We start from the raw sequence: 20662 nt of genomic DNA, 5'->3' as shown, positions 1-20662 counted from the left end.
GACCTAGTGCAAGTTCTAAAGCCTTGAGATTAACAGATTATTGAATCCAAGAATAGATTTATCGGTCACCCAATCCAACCTATCTCCCTCTGAACTGATTGCATTCCATGTGCTTAGATCCAACCCTGATTTTCTTATTAAGCTTGTGGATAAGGGTGGTGCTGTTGTAGTCTGGTGGACTGACCTCTACACTGCAAAAGTTGAGAGCCAGCTCTCAGATACCTCCTCCTATCTTCCTCTGGACCATGATCCCACCATGGCAAATCAGGTCATTGTATCAACTACAGTAACTGACCTCATTTCATCGGGTGATCCTCCCCCCACTGCCTCCAAGCCCCAAATGGCTCACTTCTACCTCTTTCTGAAAATCCACAAACAGGACTGCCCGGTCACAGCTCTGCTTGGCCGAGCTCGTCCTCACCCTCAGCAGCTTCCCTTTTAACTCCTTTCATTTTCTTCCGGTAAGAGGAGTGGCCATGGATACTCACATGGGCCCCACTTATGCCTGTCTCTTCATGAGGTGGGGGGAATCATTCCTTATTCCAGTCCTATTCTGACCCCTACCCACAATTCTTTCTCTGATATATTGATATCAGTGCTGCTTCCCTCTTTCGACCAGAATTGGAAAAGGTCATCAATTTTGCTTCACTTTCACCTGGTCTACTTTTGACCTCTTGCCTCCCTTCCTCGACATCTGTTTCCATTTCTGGAGATACACTGGCCACTAATATCCATTATAAACCCACCAACTCCCACAGCTTTCTGGACTGTATATCCTTGGACCCTGTTTACTGTAAAGACTCCATTCCATTTTCCCAGTTCTTCTGTCTCTGTCGTATATGTTCTAATAAGGCCAACTTTGACAAGGGATCCTCTGAAATATCCACCTTTTTCCTCAATCGAGGATTCCCCAGCTCAGTTGTAGACAAGGCCCTCAACTGAGTCCAACCCACCTCCCACACTTCCACCCTCACCCCTTCTCCTCTCTCTTGCAACAGAGATAGAATTCCCCTTGTCCTTACCTACCATCCCACAGTATCCACATCCAGAAGATCATCAGCCACTATTTCCAACGGGATGCCAACACCAGACACATATTCCCCTCCCCTCCCTTATCCACCTTCCGCAGGGACTGTTCCCTCTGGGATGCACTGGTCCACTCTTCCTTCACTCCCATATCCCCGCGGCACCTTGCCCTGCAACCTTCAAAGGTGTAACACCTGTCCATTTACCTCCTCCCTCCTCAGTATCCAAGGGCCCAAACATACTTTCCAGATGAAGCAACAGTTTACCTACACTTCTCACAATCCAGTCTCCTGCATTCGCTGCTCACAATGTGGTCTCCTCTATATTGAGGAAATGAAGCATGGACTGGGTGAATGCTTCATGGAACATCTCCATTCTGCCTGCAAAAAAGACCCTGAGCTTCCAGTTGCCTGCCACTTTAACACACCACCCTGTTCCCTGGCCAACATCTCTGTTTCAGGCTTGCTGCAGTGCTCCAGCAAAGCCCAGTGTGAGCTGAAAGAACAGCACCTCATTTTCCGCTTGGGTACCCTGCACCCTTCCAGACTCAATATGAAGTTCAATAATTTTAGGGTCTGAACTCCCCCATGTCCTAGCCCCCTACCCCACACACCAGGCCTTGTAATCCCATAGTCTGCCATTACACACTACCTATTGTTAGCCACTAATAGTCTCCATTAGCAGCTATTCACCCCCCTTCACCACCACCCAACCCCCACCCACACCCCCCCCCCCAACACTGCCCCAGTGAGATCATTGTCAACTCCTTTCTCTGTCTAACTGTTCTCCTCTCACTTCAGGCTTTATCCCAACCTATCATTTACTCTTTATCCTCTTCCTCTACCTTAATATCTGCATATAAACCAACATTTTCCAAACTACCATCCGTTCTGAGGAAGGGTCACAAAACCTGAAATGTTAACTTCGACTTCTCTTCACAGTTGTTGCCAGATCTGCTGAGCTATTCCAGCAACTTCTGTTTATGAATCATGGTTTTCACCCATGCCCTCTCATGCTTCTCTAATCCTTTTCAAAATCAACCAAGAAATACTTGGTAAAAGACCAGGTACTAATTGTTAAACTGTTTTATTTCACAGCAAAAGAGAGTCCATGGTAATATATTTGATGAGTCACTTCGTACAATCAATTATTTACTTCCATGTGATAATGCAAAATAATGAAAAGCTATATGCCCCCAGTAGTCAGTAGGTCTTTTTGTTGGCTTAAATTGGGGTGCAAATTGGAGTTGGAATCTTGCCACCTCCAATACTGAGTTTGGTGGGGTACTTAATCCATCTGATTAAGTCTATAGTGAGTAGATAACTAATGCCCACTTAAGGGCTTCTCCTCTTCCCCAATGTTACCATCAGCACTGGTATGCACTGATGGGTGAATGAGAATGTTCACCGTGCAGGGGTCTTGTCAAGCAGCTGCTGGGAGGTTGTTCAGTCAGTGCCTGATTGAGGGTCCCAGCATTGGGGCAGTTGGTGGGTGGGGAAGGGGAGGAGGGATGCCTCCTGAGAGCCACCTTCCTGCTTTTGCTGCTGACCCCCATCTCAGACACCCAACATCCCACTTCGATTCCTAACCCGTGATAGCCAACCACGCACAAACATCCTCCCATCCATCCTTCAGCTCTGGCCTGAGATCCAATAATGATTTAAGGCTTTGCTGGGGCTGGGCATTGTGCCAGCAGCAGGCATCACCTCTTTAGTTCTCGATCCCTGGCAACACTAGCTTTCCAAGTGCCTGATTGAAGCAAAATGCAGTTGACTTTCCCAGAAACAGGCAATGTGGCACTCTCATCAGTTGGCAGCTGACACCTTCGTTGTTTCCTCAAAATTATGATCTGGGTCCCATTTGTCACTTTATTGACATAAAATAGGCACAAGGAGAGACAGTTTTGAGGTCCAATGTCTCATATCTAGTCCAAAGATATATAGTTCAGATGGATTGGCTAAGCTAAATTGCCCATAGTGTCCAGCGATAGGAAGGCTAGGTGGATTAGTCATGGTAAATGTGAGGTTACGGGCATGGGGGCGATTTGGGTTGGCTCTGGGTGGGATTCTCTTTGGATGATCGCTGTAGACTCGATGGGCCGAATGGCCTCTGTCTGCACTGTAGTGGTTTGGAATAGAATTTTAGATACCCTACAATGCGGAAGCAGGCTACTCGGCCTATCAAGTCCACACTGACCCTCCGAAGAGCATCCCACCCAGACCCACACCCCTACCCCTGTATTTCCCGTGGCTAATCAACCTAGTCTGCCATCCCTGAACAATTTAGCACGGCCAATCCACCTAATCTGCACATCTTTGGACTGTGGGAGGAAACCAGAGCACTCAGAGGAAACCCATGCAAACATGGTGAGGATGTGCAAATTCCACACAGTCGCCTGAGATTGTATTCAAATCTGGGCCCCTGGTGCTGAGAGGCAGCAGTGTTAACCACTGAATCACTATGTCGCTCTGTTCTGTGATTCTGTGATCCAAAGGATTTGACCATAAGAAAGTTGAACTGATATTCCGGAGTTGGGGGTTGTCTTATGAGGAGAGACTGTGTAGACTGAGATTATATTTATTGGAATTTAGAAGAATGAGAGGGGGGATTTTATAGAAATATATAAAGTTATGAAGGGAACAGAGAAGATAGGAGAAGAGATGGTGTTTCCACTGGTGGGTGAAACTAGGACAAGAGGGCACAGCCTCAAAATTAGGGGGAGCAGATTTTGGACTGAATTGAGAAGGAACTTCTTTATCCAGAGGGTTGTGAATCTATGGAATTCCCAGCCCAGTGAAATAGTTGAAGTTTCCTCAGTGAATGTTTTTAAAGCTACGATAGATTATTTTTTGAACGGTAAAGGAATTAAGGATTATGGTGAGAGAGTGGAGAAGTGGAGCTGTGGCTGTGAAAAGATTAGCCAAGATCCTATTGAATGGTGGAGTCTAGAATAGAATGGTGCTGGAAAAGCACAGCAGTTCAGGCAGCATCCGAGGAGCAGGAAAATCGACGTTTCGGGCAAAAGCCCTTCATCAGGAATACAGGCAGAGAGCCTAAAGGGTGGAGAGATAAGTGAGAGGAGGGTGGGGGTGGGGAGAAAGTAGCATAGAGTACAATGGGTGAGTGAGGGAGGGGATGAAGGTGATGGGTCGGGGGCGGGGGGTGGGTGGAGTGGATAGGTGGAAAAGAAGATAGGCAGGTAGGACAAGTCATGGGGACAGTGATGAGCTGGAAGTTTGGAACTGGGGTGAGGTGGGGGAAGGGGAAATGAGGAAACTGTTGAAGTCCACATTGATGCCCTGGGGTTGAAGTGTTCCGAGGCGGAAGATGAGGCGTTCTTCCTCCAGGCATCTGGTGGTGAGGGAGCGGCGGTGAAGGAGGCCCAGGACCTCCATGTCCTTGGCAGAGTGGGAGGGGGAGTTGAAATGTTGGGCCACAGGGCGGTGTGGTTGATTGGTGCGGTTGTCCCAGAGATATTCCCTAAAGCAGTCTGCTAGGAGGCATCCAGTCTCCCCATTGTAGAGGAGACTGCATCGGGAGCAACGGATACAGTAAATGATATTGGTAGATGTACAGGTAAAACTTTGATGGATGTGGAAGGCTCCTTTAGGGCCTTGGATGGAGGTGAGGGAGGAGGTGTGGGCGCAGGTTTTGCAATTCCTGCAGTGCCAGGGGAAGGTGCCAGGATGGGGGGATGGGTTGTAGGGGGGCGTGGACCTGACCAGGTAGACATGGAGGGAATGGTCTTTGCAGAAGGTGGAAAGTGGTGGGGAGGGAAATATATCCCTGGTGGTAGGGTCCGTTTGGACGTGACGGAAATGTCAGCGGATGATTTGGTTTGTGCGAAGGTTGGTAGAGTGAAAAGTGAGCACTGGAGGGTTTCTGTCCTTGTTACGGTTGGAGGGGTGGGGTCTGAGGGCGGAGGTGCAGGATGTGGACGAGATGCATTGGAGGGCATCTTTAACCACATGGGAAGGGAAATTGTGGTCTCTAAAGAAGGAGGCCATCTGGTGTGTTCTGTGGTGGAACGGGTCCTCCTGGGAACAGATACCACGGAGGCAGAGGAATTGGGAATACGGGATGGCATTTTTGCAGGAGGTAGGGTGGAAAGAGATGTAATCCAGGTAGCTGTGGGTGGTGGGTTTGTCAAAAATGTCGGTGTTAAGTCGGTCGTCATTAATGGAGATGGAGAGGTCCAGGAAGGGGAGGGAGGTGTCAGAGATGGTCCAGGTAAATTTAAGGTCAGGGAGGAATGTGTTGGTGAAGTTGATGAATTGCTCAACCTCCTCGCGGGAGCACGAGGTGGCGCCAATGAAGAGATGGGGAGTGGTGCCGGTGTAATTACAGAAGATGGATTGTTCTACGTAGCCAACAAAGAGATAGGCATAGCTGGGGCCCATGTGGGTGCCCATGGCTATCGAATGGTGGAGCAGGTTCAAAGGGTCAGATGGCCTACTCCTGCTCTTATTCCTTATGTACTTATGTTCTTACGTTGTGCTGTTTTTAGGCATCCTTGAACACCATCTAAAATAATTATGACACCCTTTTCGTTCAAACAAAATTCACCCAATTAACATTAAATTTATTTTAATAGCAAGAGTTAATAACATTTTTGAAAGAAATACTTTTCAAGAGTTCCTGAGTTCAATAATATGATGGAGATGAACTAATATTAATATACACACCTAAAATGGCGTCGTTAAAAACAATAGTCCTTCTGTCATGCACCCTGACTTCCCAGCAACAAGCAATTATCATTAACAGTCAGGAATGAAAAGATTGTTCAGATTAAACAGGATCCCTCCAACCAACTGAATTTTAATTATGGTGAAACTAATTTTGTTTCCCTTTCTACGATCCATTTATTCTCCCATTTCCTATTCTAACAGTATTGACTCCTCAGTTCAGGGTCACTTTGCAAATAATAGACATTCTTCGGCATTTTATTGAAGTTTTCACGTGAAGCTGTGTTTGGTGGATTAGTCAAATGTGGAGACATCACAGACTGGAATTTTTCTCCAATTTATATTAAAAAAAATTAAATGCAGCCTGTACAGATAAACACAGTGCAATACCATGAGGGAAAGTAATTCCGACAATTCGAAGGCGGATTCTTGATGAAGTCATTTTCATTCTGAGTAGCAGCTTATACCAATCCCTGACACAGTAGATTTCCTTGCACTCAGTGGTATTTAAGCAGGAACCGTTGGAAGCATCAGCATCAGAGAAAGCAACAGTTAAGAATTTCAGTTGTAAAAATAGAGCAGGAGCAGAACCCTGTGCTTATTAGGGAAGAGCTTTATTTTCAGTAATTTCCTGCAGTAGTAAGCCTGAAGGCAGTCTAGGCAATTTGGTTTAACAGATGAATAGGTACCTGAGGTAGTAAAGATTAAATAACCTTCTACCAACGATCTCTGTGAAGGTCAGGCTGAGGAGCTGTTGGTTTTGATAATAAGAACCTGAAGCAATTTCTCTAACAAAAAAAAACAAATAGGAAGACAGAAATCTTCAATTAGTGTGCATAACATATACCCTGTATACACGCGAATGCATCCAATCAAAATTACAACATCAGACAGAAGCTAAAATGTTTTCCAGCTCTCATCTTTTAATTTCACGTTGCAGAACATTCATGAAGATACTGCACCATTTCTCTTTTCTAATTGGATGTACTGTTACTGTTTAGAATGGAAAATATTGATAAGAAAGACGGTTGGCACATAGGAGCGCAAATTACTTGTTAAGGAAGAGTTTTCCTGTTTAGTATGTGCATTCAGTTAAAGGAAATTGTCATTCACCTCAATCTATTTATTCAAAGGTTATGTCTATCATACATTATTTATTATAGTGAAAAGAAACAAGCTTTGCAAAAAAAGGACACTTTTTATGGAAAATAATCCAAGTTACATAGTTCTGACCTATCGCACGTGATAAAAGAACCCACTGTAGTGATGGGTCACATCCATGGTATACTCAAGGAGTTTTGTGAAGACAGTCTCTAAAGCTGCAGCTGTCTCCATTTTGATACATATTTGACTTTCTACATTACAGCTGTGACTTGACTTCAAAAGTATGTGACTGTAAAGTGCCTTGGAATATCCTGAGGTTATGAAAGGTTCTATGTGAATTCATCTATTCTATCTGCTTTTGTTCTTTTTCTTTGCTTGTATCAAAATAGCATTGCAAGGGAAAACAAAGAAGGATTACTTTATATGATGCATAGGCCGGAAAGGACATCTAAAACCTATAAATATGTCAATGAATTTTAATTAATGTTCTGGTCACATGATCTTAAAATAGCGCTAGTATAATGACATTCCATAGTATAACTCTGGCCAAACAAAACCAGATCATTTCTTTGCCAAAATCCTTCTTTATAATCTAAGTTCACTCATATTAGTGTAAATTCTGTTAAAAGCCGAGCACTTTACATCTGAAATGATTTATTTAGAATATTTTAGCAATAAAAGCAACACATTTCATGTGTATTAGACACAGGGTGCATGTGGCATTATGGTTTCATAACTTCATTTTTGTACATTGATTGCAATGATTGTGAAATGTCATTAATGACTGTTCAAAGTGAAGTGCTGTACAAATGATATTTCATTTTGCCTGCAGGTTTTGAACCCCTTTCTGCAACTCACCCTTTCCTATTTATCTCGCTGCTGATCTTACAGAGGCTCTGCACATATTAGTAAACCTTGACTGATTCCTCCAAAGTAACCTTTCTCAATCAAACAAAGAAAATGTGCAATGGAGACAAAAAAAAGACTATGAAGAGTGAAGAATTTTTAAAAAACTGCTTAGATCAGACTGCGTTTCAAAAATTGCAAAGGAACCACCGGAAGACATGAGAGGGAAAAATGTTTATCTGAGAATGACCTTCAAAAATATTCAGCAGTCAAATATTGCACATTCTAAATGTTCTCAATGTGGTAAATTAATTTCCCAACAAACATAATGTAAAGCCTTGCTGTATGTAGCATGGCAATTGGATTATTTGTAACAAATTCCACCTTCTTGTTTCCTGCTCAACTCATTCCATCACCACCTTGACATTCTAAACTGACCATACAGGATCAGTAACCTAACAAAACTTTCGATTGATCTCTTTGTTCATTCATGTTTTATTTTATGGCATTTAGATTTTTGATTCGCTTTGAGAATTTTACGTAAATACAACACATCCCATCATAAATATATTTAGCATCAACAATATTTATTTTTAATAAAGATGGAAATTAAGGTAAGACATTCATTTATAAACTGTATTGATATATTGCTGAAAATAAGTTGGAATAAAGAATTTTCAAATAATGTCTTCAAATACCTGAATTGCTGAGCCTCTCAATCTTAGCACAAAAATAACCAATTCATTAAATTTGTTTTCTTTAAAGATATTGGTCCAGTGTCACAAATGCTTGCATCTGGTGATGTCTTTGTATTAAATTCACTTGGTAAATAGACATCCAGTTCAACAGAAATACAGGAAGTGCTGGAAAAACTGAACAGATCTGGCAGCATCTGTGGAGAGAGAAAAACAGTTAATGCCTTGAGACAAAAATGACACTCCTTTAGACAAAATAAAATGGAAATGTAATGGGATTTATACTATTGAACAAGGAGGAGGGCCTGGAAGAACAAAAACATCCGGAATATTTTACAAGATGGGAAAAATGAAACAACAAAGATATCATGAAAGGAAAGCAAACGGAGTTGTAACCTTGATAGTAAAGAAACTATCATTTAGGCATAAATTTTCAAAATCTCTGGTTTAGACAAAATGATGCTGGAACTCTGATGTAGGAGGCGTCACCCCAGAACCCAAACCGACCATTTTTAGTGGGAGTGGGTTAGAGACAAGGGACGGCTTGTACCTTGCAAATCTGTGGTAAATGGAAACTGCTGCAGATGTGAAAGTACAACTGTTTTCCAACAAATCAATTTTCATTTGTAGATTTTCCAAACTTGATACTTCACTATGATTTGGACAAGCGAAGTAGATAGGCAAAAACATGGCAGCTACTGTTTGATGTGGATAAATGTGACATTATCCATTTTGGTAGCAACATGAAGAAGGCAGACTATTATCTTAATGGCTATAATGGAGAGGGGAGAATGTGCAACACGACCTTGGGTGTCCTTGTACAGCAGCCGCTGAGGGTAAGCAGACAGGTGCAGCAGGCAGTAAAGAAGTTGGTTAGTTGGCCTTTGCAGCAAGAGGATTTGAGTGCAGTAGCAGGAATGCCTTGCTGCATTAGATGGCAAGTGAGTCCGCACCAGGAATATTGTGTGCAGTTTTGTTCTCCTTATCTGAAGAAGAATATTCCTGCTATGGAGTGAGAGAACAGCAAAGGGTTATCAAACTGATTACTGGGATAGTAGGACTGACGTATGAAGAGAAGTGAATCGATTAGGATTATTTGATGGAGTTTTGAAGATTTGGTGATGGGGTGGGGAGCGGATTCTCACAAGGGCAAAACATTGTATGATTTTCAGAAGGAGTTTGCTAATGCATTTGGGCTCAATGGATCAAAGGTCATGGAGGGAGCATGGGAACAAGGTATTGAGTTGAATGATCAGCCATGATGATAATGAATTGTGGAGCACCAAATGACATACACCTGCTCCTATGTTTCTCAAACATAACTTGTGAGTTTTACACTTTTCTGGAGAAGTGCTGAAAAGTTCATGAAAAAGACCAGAGACTCATTTAGAAAAGCAAAGGTGCCCTGTGAGAGAAGTAAGATGCACTTTCACAGAGGTTGTGTCCTTTGGGAGAGTTCAACTGCCTGTTGAAATTGTTAAATGTGAACATTAATGTACATGATAGGTTGATAAACTTATTTCAGCTGTCAAGTTCATTGGACCCATCAAGCTGTCAAGATACTTTATCCTCCTGCCATTTAGATTTTAAAATAAAGTTTTCATGTCAAAAAAGATTGTTTGCTAATTCACCATGCCTATTGACATAAACCTGAGGGATATCATTATAGGGTTGGTAATGCTTGAATGATTTCACAACCTGTCACTACGTTAGTTAGTCTACAGTTTCATTGACAGCTCTAACTTGTAATAAACTTTGTTGTGAGGCTATGAATATCATCTTTGTTTTTATAAGGGATTTAGTTGAAGAAATTTAAATGCAGTAAACAGATTTTTACTATTAAAAGATGTAAAAACAACATGGTTATTGTAGTGGATGATTTTAACTTCCCCAATATTGACTGAGACACCCTTACTGCCAGGGGCTTTGATGGGGCAGAATTTGTTAGGTGCATCTAGGATGGTTTCTTGAAACAATCGGTAAATATTCCAACTAGTGAAGGGCCTATATTTGGGGTGGCACAGTGGTTAGCACTACTACCTCACAGCACTAGGGTCCGAGGTTTGATTCCAGCCTTGGACGACTGTCTGTGTGGAGTTTGCACATTCTCCCTGTGTCTGCATGGGTTTCCTCCCACAATCCAAAGATGTGCAGGCCAGGTGAATTGGCCATACTAAATTGCCCATAGTGTTAGGTGCATCATTCAGAGGGAAATGGGTCTGGTTGGGTTACTCTTTGGAGGGTCGTGTGGACTGGTTGGGCTGAGCAGCCTGTTTCCACACCGGAGGGAATCTTAAAAAAAATTAGGCAGTGTATTAGGGAATGAGTCTAGTCAGCTGATCTAACTTTCAATGGGGGAGCATTTTAGGAACAGTGATCATAATTCTCTAAGTTTTAAGATCGTTATGGATAAGGATAAGACTGCTCGCCAATAAAAGTGCTAAATTTGGGGAAGGCTAATTACAACAGTATTAGGCAGGAACCTGAGAAATTAGATTGGGGCTAGCTGTTGAGGGTAAGTCCACTGTGGACATGTGGGAGTCTTTTAGAGGCCAGTTGATCAGAGTTCAGGACCAGCATGTTCCTGTGAGAATAAAAGGTGACGATAGGAAGATTCAGAAACCCCGGATGACAAAAGATATTGAAAGTTTAGTCAAAAAGGAAAAGGAAGATATGTAAAGTTTAGTAAATTAAATCCCTCATGAGGCATATTAAGGAAACAGGAAAGGAAGATGGACGAAGATTTGCCATCTGAGGTAGTTTGGGTTGAGGTTAGGAATAGGAGAGGTGAGGTCACCCTGTTAGGAGTCTTTTACAGGCCTCCTAATAGTCCTAGAATCGTTGAAGAAAGGATTGCGAAGATGATTCAGGAGAAGAGTGACAGTAATAGGATGATTGTTATGGGAGACTTTAACTTTCCTGATATTGATTGGGAAAGCTATAGCTCAAGTTCGTTAGATGGGTCAGTGTTTGTGCAATGTGTGCAGGAGAGTTTCCTGACACAATATGTAGATAAGCCAACAAGAGGTGAGGCCATACTGGATTTGGTTCTGGGTAACGAACCAGGCCAGGTATTAGAACTAGGGGTAGGTGAGCACTTTGGGGACAGTGACCACAATTCGGTGATTTTTACTCTAGTGATGGAGAGGGATAAGTGTGTACTACAGGGCAAGAGTTATAGCTGGGGGCAGGGAAATTATGATGCGTTGAGGCATGACTTAGGATGTGTGGATTGGAAAAGTAGATTCCAAGGCAAGAGCGTAATTGATATGTGGAACTTGTTCAAGGAGCAACTATTGAGTGTCGTTGATAAGTACGTACTATCAGGCAGGGAGGAAAGGGTCGTGTGAGGGAGCCGTGGTTTAATAAGGAGTTGGAATCCCTTGTTAAATGGAAGAGGGCGGCCTTTGTAAAGATGAGGCGTGAAGGTTCAATAGGGGCAATTGAGAGTTATAAGGTAGCCCGGAAGGACCTGAAGAGAGAGCTAAGAGCAGCAAGGAGGGGACATGAAAGGTGCTTAGTTGGTAGGATTAGGGAAAACCCTAAGGCTTTCTATAGGTATGTTAGGAATAAAAGAATGACTAGGGAAGGAATAGGTCCAATCAAGGATAGTAATGGGAAGTTGCGTGTGGAGGCTGAAGAGATTGGGGAGGCGCTGAATGAATACTTTTCGTCAGTATTCACTCAGGAACAGGACATTGTTGTCGATATGAATACTGAGGCACGAATAAGTAGAATGGATGGCTTTGAGATATGTAGAGAAGAGGTGTTGGAAATTCTGGCAAGGGTGAAAATAGATAAGTCCCCTGGGCCTGATGGCATTTATCCCAGGATTCTCTGGGAAGCAAGGGAGGAGATTGCAGAGCCATTGGCCTTGATTTTTGTGTCCTCTTTGTCGACAGGAGTAGTGCCAGAGGACTGGAGGCTAGCAAACGTGGTTCCCTTGTTCAAGAAGGGGAGTAGGGATAATCCTAGTAACTATAGGCCAGTGAGTCTCACTTCTGTTGTGGGCAAAGTCTTAGAGAGAATTGTAAGGGATAGGATTTATGCACATCTGGATAAGAATGATGTGATCAAGGATAGTCAGCATGGTTTTGTGAAGGGCAGGTCGTGCCTCACAAACCTTATTGAATTCTTTGAGAAGGTGACTAAGGAGGTAGATGAGGGGAAAGCGGTAGATGTGGTATATATGGATTTTAGTAAGGCGTTTGATAAGGTCCCCCATGGTAGGCTACTGCAGAAAATACAGAGATATGGCATTGAGGGTGAGTTGGAGGTTTGGATTAGGAATTGGCTCTCTGGAAGAAGACAGAGGGTAGTAGTTGATGGCAAAGGTTCATCTTGGAGTGCCGTCACTAGCGGTGTTCCGCAAGGATCTGTTTTGGGACCATTGCTGTTTGTCATTTTTATAAATGACCTGGAGGAAGGGTTAAAAGGTTGGGTGAGCAAGTTTGCGGATGATACGAAAGTCGGAGGAGTTGTAGACAGTGAGGAAGGATATGGCAGGTTACAGCGGGATATAGAGAAGCTGCAGAGCTGGGCAGAAAGGTGGCAAATGGAGTTCAATGTAGCTAAGTGTGAAGTGATTCACTTTGGTAAGAGTAATAAAAAGATGGATTACTGTGCTAATGGTAGACTACTTGGTAGTGTGGAAGAGCAGAGGGATCTTGGTGTCCATGTACACAGATCTCTGAAAGTTGCCACCCAGGTAAATAGTGCAGTGAAGAAGGCATATGGCGTACTGGCTTTTATTGGTAGAGGAATTGAGTTCCGGAGTCCTGAGGTCATGCTGCAGTTGTATAAGACTCTGGTGCGGCCGCATCTGGAATATTGTGTGCAGTTTTGGTCGCCATACTATAGGAAGGATGTGGAGGCACTGGAACGGGTGCAGAGGAAGTTTACCAGGATGTTGCCTGGTATGGTAGGAAAATCCTATGAGGAAAGGCTGAGGCACTTGGGGTTGTTTTCATTGGAGAAAAGAAGGTTTAGGGGTGATTTGATAGAGGTGTACAAGATGATTAGGGGGTTAGATAGGGTTGACAGTGAGAACCTTTTTCCACGTATGGAGTCAGCTATTACAAGGGGGCATAGCTTTAAATTAAGGGGGGGTAGATATAGGACTGATGTTAGGGGTAGGTTCTTCACTCAGCGAGTCGTAAGTTCATGGAATGCCCTGCCAGTAGCAGTAGTGGACTCTCCCTCTTTATGGGTATTTAAGCGGGCATTGGATAGGTATATGGAGGATAGTGGGTTAGTGTAGGTTAGGTGGGCTTTGATCGGCGCAACATCGAGGGCCGAAGGGCCTGTACTGCGCTGTATTCTTCTATGTTCTATGTTCTATGTTCTAAGTTAAACAAGGAACATGGAGGTCAAAAAGAGACCATGAAATGTCCTAGGCAAGTAGGATTAAGGAGAATCCCAAGGCATTTTATATGTATGTTAGGAGCGAGAGGGTGGCTATGGAAATGATATATCCACTCAAGGACAAAAATGAGGGAATTTATGTATGGAGCAAGAAGAAGTAACTGAGGTCTTTAATGAATACATAGCATCAGCTTTCACCAAGGACAAGGACATAGATGATGGTAAGATTATGGAGGGATATGTTAATATTCTAAGGCATAATGATATTAAGACGGAGGAGGCTGTGAGTGAGATGAAATAATAATGCCCCAGGGCCTGATGAGATCTATCCCAGGATACTGAGAGACGCAAGGGAGGAGATTGGGTCTCAACAGACATCTTTGTATCCTGTTTATGCATAAGCAAAGTCCCAGAAGACTAGAGAATAGCCAATGTTGTTCCTTGGCTTAAGAAGGTCAACAGTGATAATGCAGGAAATTATAGACCAATGAACTATTAGTGGTAAGGAAATTGTTGGAAAAGATCCTTAGGAACTGAATTTACTCACATTTGATAAGAATGGATGTATTAGTGATAGTCAGGATGACTTTGTGCAGGGAAAGTCTTGACTCACAAATTTGATTGAGGATTTTTGAGAAAGTAATGAAGATGATTGATGAGAATAGAATAGGGCAGTGGATGTAGTGTACATGGACTTTACTAAAGCATTTGACAAAGTCCCTCATGTTAGGCTGATCCTGAAGATTAATTCACATGGGATCCATAATGAGCTGATAAGTTGATCACAAAATTGGCTTGTCGTAGAATACAGAGGGTAGTTGTAGAGGTTGTTTTTTTAAAGGAGGTCTGTGATCAATGGCATTCCACAAGGATAATAGCTGGGATCACCATTGTTTGTAATATATATTATCACTGGTCATAGACCTCCAATAAAAAGAGCCTCCATAATTACCCTCTATGACAAGCCAATTTCATGTCCAACTGACTGTGGATCATATGTAAGTTAATCTTCCAGACCAGCCTAACATGAGGGACTTTGTCAAATGCTTTAGTTAAGTCCACATATATTGCAAACTGGTAGATGCCTAGATCAGGCTGCCAGCGGGTTGGTAGAAACAGATACAATAACAACTTTTAAGAGGCATTTGGACAGATACATGATCCGCCAGGGAATAGAGGGATATGAACCTTGTATTGGCAGATGGCATTAGTTTAGAATGGTGTCATTATCAGCACAGACATGGTGGGCTAAGTGGCCTGTTCCTGTCTAGTAAGTTCTTTGTTCTGTGTTCTATGTTATATGCGAGAGTTTATTTTTAAAAATAAAGTGAATTCATTGATTGACATTTTGAATTTTATTTTACTTCATCTCAGCATGTTTCCTGAGGTCTGCCCATGATGCATATTTATGAATTACCATGGTATAAGGGAAAAGAATGTTGAATGGTGGCAAAAAACAAAGAACAAAGAAAGTTGCAGCACAGGAACAGGCCCTTCAGCCCTCCAAGCCTGCACCGATTCAGATCATCTATCTAAACCTGTTGCTTATCTTCTAAGGATCTGTATCCATCTGCTCCATGCCCATTCATGTATCTGTCTGAACATATCTTAAATGATGCTTTCATGCCCACCTCTACCATCTCCATTGGCAATGCATTCCAGGCACCCACCATCTTCTGTGTAAAGACCTTCCCACGCATATCTCCCTTAAACTTTTCCCCTCTCGCCTTGAACTTGTGATCTCTAGTAATTGAGTCCCTCACTCTGGGAAAGACCTTCTTGCTCAAGAGTTGACATAAGTTGGTGCTATGTTGGTATGGGGCTGTAAAAGTCCATGTATATTTCAAACCTAAAGCTATTTATTGTTCTTATTCTTTAGAACTCGTTTTTCAAATAATAATGTTACAAATCTTCATCACAATACTAATCCTGCCCAAATCTAATTTTTGTAACTAAATGAACTATTTAAGGCTATTTTCCTTCCAAAATGAAAGATTAGAGCAATGACTACCTTTTTCTTAATAGTTATTTGTAATGTTTCTCATCAGCTAATTACATTTGTCATTTAATGTCATATTGAGGGAAGAGTTTTATTAATGTCACATCTCTATTTCATAGATGTATTGATAACTATACAAGCATTTTGAATTACTTAATACTTCTACTAGCAAAAGGTGTATTGTCAATTAATGTCAATCTACACATCTTTAATTAAAGCTTTATTCCAAGCTTCTTCAAATTCACCAGAGAGCCAAAGAAATTTGACAGCCAGGATAGAACCTGCATATCACATGGGAAATCATGAAACTATTGATCCAATACATAGGAAAAGATATATCATCAAATAAGGATCTGACTGAGTTATTGTTGTTGACTAGATATTCACTGTATGTTATGAACATAATTCTCCGCTTTTTGTATGAAAATGGAAGTTTTACACATCACTAGTTCTGAGAGATGAAGATGAACTAAACTGAAGACAAACTGTGTTTTAAATTTCATCCAGGTTTAAATGTCATTGCCAGTAGGCCAGAAGTATATTAGTAGAACTAAAGAAATGGGACCAGAAATATGCCATCCATGATTCATACTGTGTCTCTGACATTTATAAAAATCAAAGCCAAGGTATTAGCTAACTCAACGTTCCGGCATGATCCATTAAGCCTTGATTTGTTTCCGACATGATTTTCCTATTTTAGCCAAAGTGTAGTAATGGGAATGTTACGTGGTGACTAATACACCACCCCACTGTTGAAACAACTCAACCTATCACAAACTAATCAGCCTATTGAGAGCTAATCTGAATATGTTCCTCAGCCTACCACAGGACTTGACACTGGCATCCCAGGTTGCTGGAAGCTGCAGGACAATCAGAGGTCTCCTCACGTGATTCAGCAGCAAGAATTTAAGTAATTTGTATTTCAGGGTGGGATCACAAGGGAAGGGAGTTGGAGGCTTGGAGGCAAAAGCAGAAATTGGTTTCTACTAAACCTACTGCAATGAAGACTAATAAAGCATTTGTCTTCCTAATTGCTTGTTGTGCCCTTGAACAAATAATCTGCTTTTTTATTTTATGATCAACATGGATAATTTCACATTTTGCAACACTGTATATCACCTGTACCTATTTTGTCTAATCACTTAAAGATATCCTACAGAAATGGAGGCCAGTTATGTCCTCCCCATAGCTTATCTTCACTCCCAACAACATCATTAATCACAGACAGATTACACTCATTTTCCACACACAATGTATTGATGTAGACAATAAATATCACTGGCCCAAATACTGATTCTTGCAGAACATTAGAGCTGAAAATGTGTTGCTGGAAAAGCGCAGCAGGTCAGGCAGCATCCAAGGAACAGGAGAATCGACATTTCGGACATAAGCCCTTCTTCACGCTTATGCCCGAAACATCGATTCTCCTGTTCCTTGGATGCTGCCTGACCTGCTGCGCTTTTCCAGCAACACATTTTCAGCTCTGATCTCCAGCATCTGCAGTCCTCTCTTTCTCCTTCTTGCAGTACATTACCAGTTACACTCCACCAACCCCAAAAAAATTGGTGTTTTATTTGTTAACCAATCCTCAGTCCAGGCTAATACATTGCTCCCAACCCCAAGACGCAATTCTTGTGAATAGTCTCTTTTGTGATATCTCATTCAATGGCTTCAGGAAAAGTGAACAAAAATTACATTGATCCAGTCTTCCTCATCTTCCCTGCTGGTTACACCCTCAAAAACCTCTGATAGATTTCTCAAATATGACTGATTAGATTACTTACAGTGTGGAAACAGGCCCTTCGGCCCAACAAGTCCACACCGCCCCGCCGAAGCGTAACCCACCCTTACCCCTACATCTACATCTACCCCTTACCTAACACTATGGACAATTTAGCATGGCCAATTCACCTGACCTGCACATCTTTGGACTGTGGGAGGAAACCGGAGCACCCGGAGGAAACCCACGCAGACAACGTGCAAACTCCACACAGACAGTCGCCTGAGGCGGGAATAGAACCCGGGTCTCTGGCGCTATGAGGCAGCAGTGCTAACCACTGTGCCACCGTGCCGCCCTTTCACCAATCTATGTTGAGTCTACAAACTCGTATTGGCCCAACTTTTCCAGTTAGCAGTGAAGGGATAGTACTCACCAATGCCCTTAGCAATTGCTGCTACAGAAGATTTGTAGGCTCTTGAGGAAGCAGATCCTAATTTTGAAATCAGTATCATCTGTTCAATCTACCTGGGATCTGTGACATACAGGCACAGGGAACGATGTCAGAAGTGAGAGAAAAGTTAGAATACACACATAATGTTAATTGAGAAGCTTAAATTTCATAAAATAATCTTTAAGTATAATTAATATTAGTTTTAGAAGACTTTAAATGTTAAATGTTTCTCTGAGGGTGTGTGACTCCATGCTTGTGAAATTAGCTTTTCAGGACCAGCACTAATTATGACTAGTCTGTATTTGAAAGCTTATACACACAATTAAAGAAAGCTTAACATTTTTATTGTACTTACATCTGGAACAATCCATTAAATGTTAAAGCTCAATAAATCAATGATCCAATACAGATTACTCATGTGGAGACAGGAACATGCATCCTACGGAGGTACAGGAGGTCACCAACATCAATTTCTGCATTTCTACTATATTGGATTTCTAAGTGCACATGCACAAATGCATAGGCTGCTGTCACCATAATAACATCAAGCAGTGACAGTTTCTTCCTCATTACAACAGCAAATTCTGGGCTCTACTGCCATGCCGTTAATAACAGATATTAACAATTTTTCACAACTGTAATCAGGCCAACTGGTCTACAATTTCCTATTCTCTCTCCCCTTCATTTCCAAAACAACAGGGTTACATGAGCAACTTTCCAGGCTGTGGGAATATTTTAGAATTATTTAGGAGTATGTTATCAAGTAGGTCATATTACAGACTTAATAATCCATGTACAAAGAAGTCATATTGACCTCTAATTGACATTAACTCTGTTTTCTCTCCATAGATGCTGCCAGATCAACTGACATCTTCAGCACCTTTGGCTTTTGTTACATTACTGTAGAAAATTAAACTAATAATCAGAAACAAAAGTTAAAATCACACCACAGCATTTTAGAAATGTAAATGCACTTAATTAAATAAATTTGAATAAGAAAACACAGTAATAGTAACTATGAAACTACAAGATTGTCATAAAATTGTATTTGGTTCACCAACGTGCTTTCATGAAAGAAAACTCCCATTTTTACCTGGCTTATATGTAACTGGTCCTTGTGAATAATCTCATAAGACGTTCAGTTATCCTGCTTCCCTGCTCTTACTCTTTCAATTTTTCAGCCAGCTTTGTGAGCTGAGCAGAAGTATTCCCTAAAGCATTCACCATCCTAGAGCTGTTCTCTCAAGTTTGGGTTTCTCCTGAGCTAGTTCAGCCTTTTCCTCTTCAACATTCATCTTTCTCTCCAGAAAAGAGACTGGAGTTTTACTTCCACTATTTCAGAAGAAAGTGAAGTGTTCTGTTTTTTTTCACACGTTCAATTCTGCAAGTGCTTCTTCAATCATCTGATGTTGTTTTGGCTGTGACTCTGATGTTGGACTGAGTCCGTAGATTGTGACTACATGAGGTCAGGGCATGCTGGTTGGAAGAGACACAAGCATCTGGAAACATGTGACTGACAAGGAAGGCATAGGGAAGGTAAGCACAAATGGAAGTTTCCTTCAGAGAAATTTCTAGACCATGGCTTGGTCATAAAATAACATTCTATTTCACTTGCTTAACTATGTGAGCATTCATTGGGAGATCATAAGGATGCCCACATCATAATGTGGTCTATTATCTCCATAAGTATCAGACCAAAGCAGCAAAGAACTGCCAGACAAATTTCAGTGTTAGTGGGCTCAAGGATTCTACTCAGTCGGCGCCTCACCCTGGTGTGGGGTCCTCAGAATGTTCACAGTGCCTGGTCTGCCCTGATATCCATTATAAAGACTATGTATGAAAACACTTTGTTTCTCTACCCGAACATTCTCAGATAACCCCATCTGCAAAAGGTAAGAAGAAAGTGTGCTATGTCACCTTTTTAGACACTTCATAGGAGTTACCAGGAGAAAGGGAATGCTTGGTAACTGACTTCTTGCTAGGGGTTTGCAGGAGAAAGGAAGGGCATGAAGGCAGTCACAGCAACATGGTTTGCTCCTTAAAAGGGACAGAAGTTGAAGTCCTTACCCCTGTTTGATTCCTGTCCTCGAATTTCTGAAGTAGACTTCAGAATTCGCTGCTCACTGTGTCTTTGAATCCACTCCCAGACAAGTGCAAACCAGCACAAACAAAAATGCTCAGGATGAAATATCCTCAGACAATGAGCCAAGGAACTGCCTGAGTAGTTTGAAGTACTCCTCAAACTATTCTCCATTAGCACAGATAGAACAAAATTTGGAAGAAGGGGCCAGATGTGTGTGACACTTCACTACAATGGAAAAGAGATAATAAAAATCTTGTACATAATTCCTAATCATTGTGATTCTTTATTAAGCTTGATTATATTTATATGTTTTTTCAGTTAGCAGAGACTAAAGACACTTCAGTCCTAACATTACTAGAAAATGAGGCAGACCCTCCAATTCTCTCAAAATAGAATCTGTATATGGAGGTTAATGAAATAGCAAGGAAAATGATGAGCAGCTACCAGGGGATACTGCAGACAGTAGTTCGCTGTTTCAGAACATAACAACATGGAAGGAAATCAGCATAAAGTGTTCATTCACAAGAATCTGAAACATCAGACCTTCCTGTACTTGTAGATTCAGGTGATATCATTCCTAAACAATTGTCTCTTTCAAGGAGAATCGATCCTTTTTTGAAGGAGATAAAAAGTAAAATTGTCAACTTATTACCGAGAATATGCCTAGAAAATACAGCAGGAGCAGCTGC

The 20662-nt window shown here is 41.8% G+C and overlaps 1 protein-coding gene across 2 annotated transcripts in view; it reads left to right on the top strand.

The window, feature by feature from the left end:
• vstm2b (V-set and transmembrane domain containing 2B) overlaps positions 1-18836 on the top strand; it is a 72987-nt gene extending 54151 nt beyond the window's left edge. The window contains exon 6 of one of the 2 annotated variants that reach the window (XM_072596214.1): positions 18740-18836. In XM_072596214.1, coding sequence (XP_072452315.1) covers positions 18740-18804 — 65 coding nt within the window. In that variant the 3' untranslated portion in view covers positions 18805-18836. Of the gene's footprint in view, positions 1-7647; positions 8396-18739 lie in introns of those variants that run through there. The other variant, XM_072596213.1, reaches the window with a different exon arrangement.
• The last annotated feature ends 1826 nt before the right edge of the window (positions 18837-20662 follow it).

This window comes from Chiloscyllium punctatum, chromosome 26 (assembly GCF_047496795.1).
Source record: "Chiloscyllium punctatum isolate Juve2018m chromosome 26, sChiPun1.3, whole genome shotgun sequence".
Lineage (NCBI taxonomy): Eukaryota > Metazoa > Chordata > Chondrichthyes > Orectolobiformes > Hemiscylliidae > Chiloscyllium > Chiloscyllium punctatum.
This window is presented reverse-complemented; position numbering and strand designations above follow the sequence as displayed.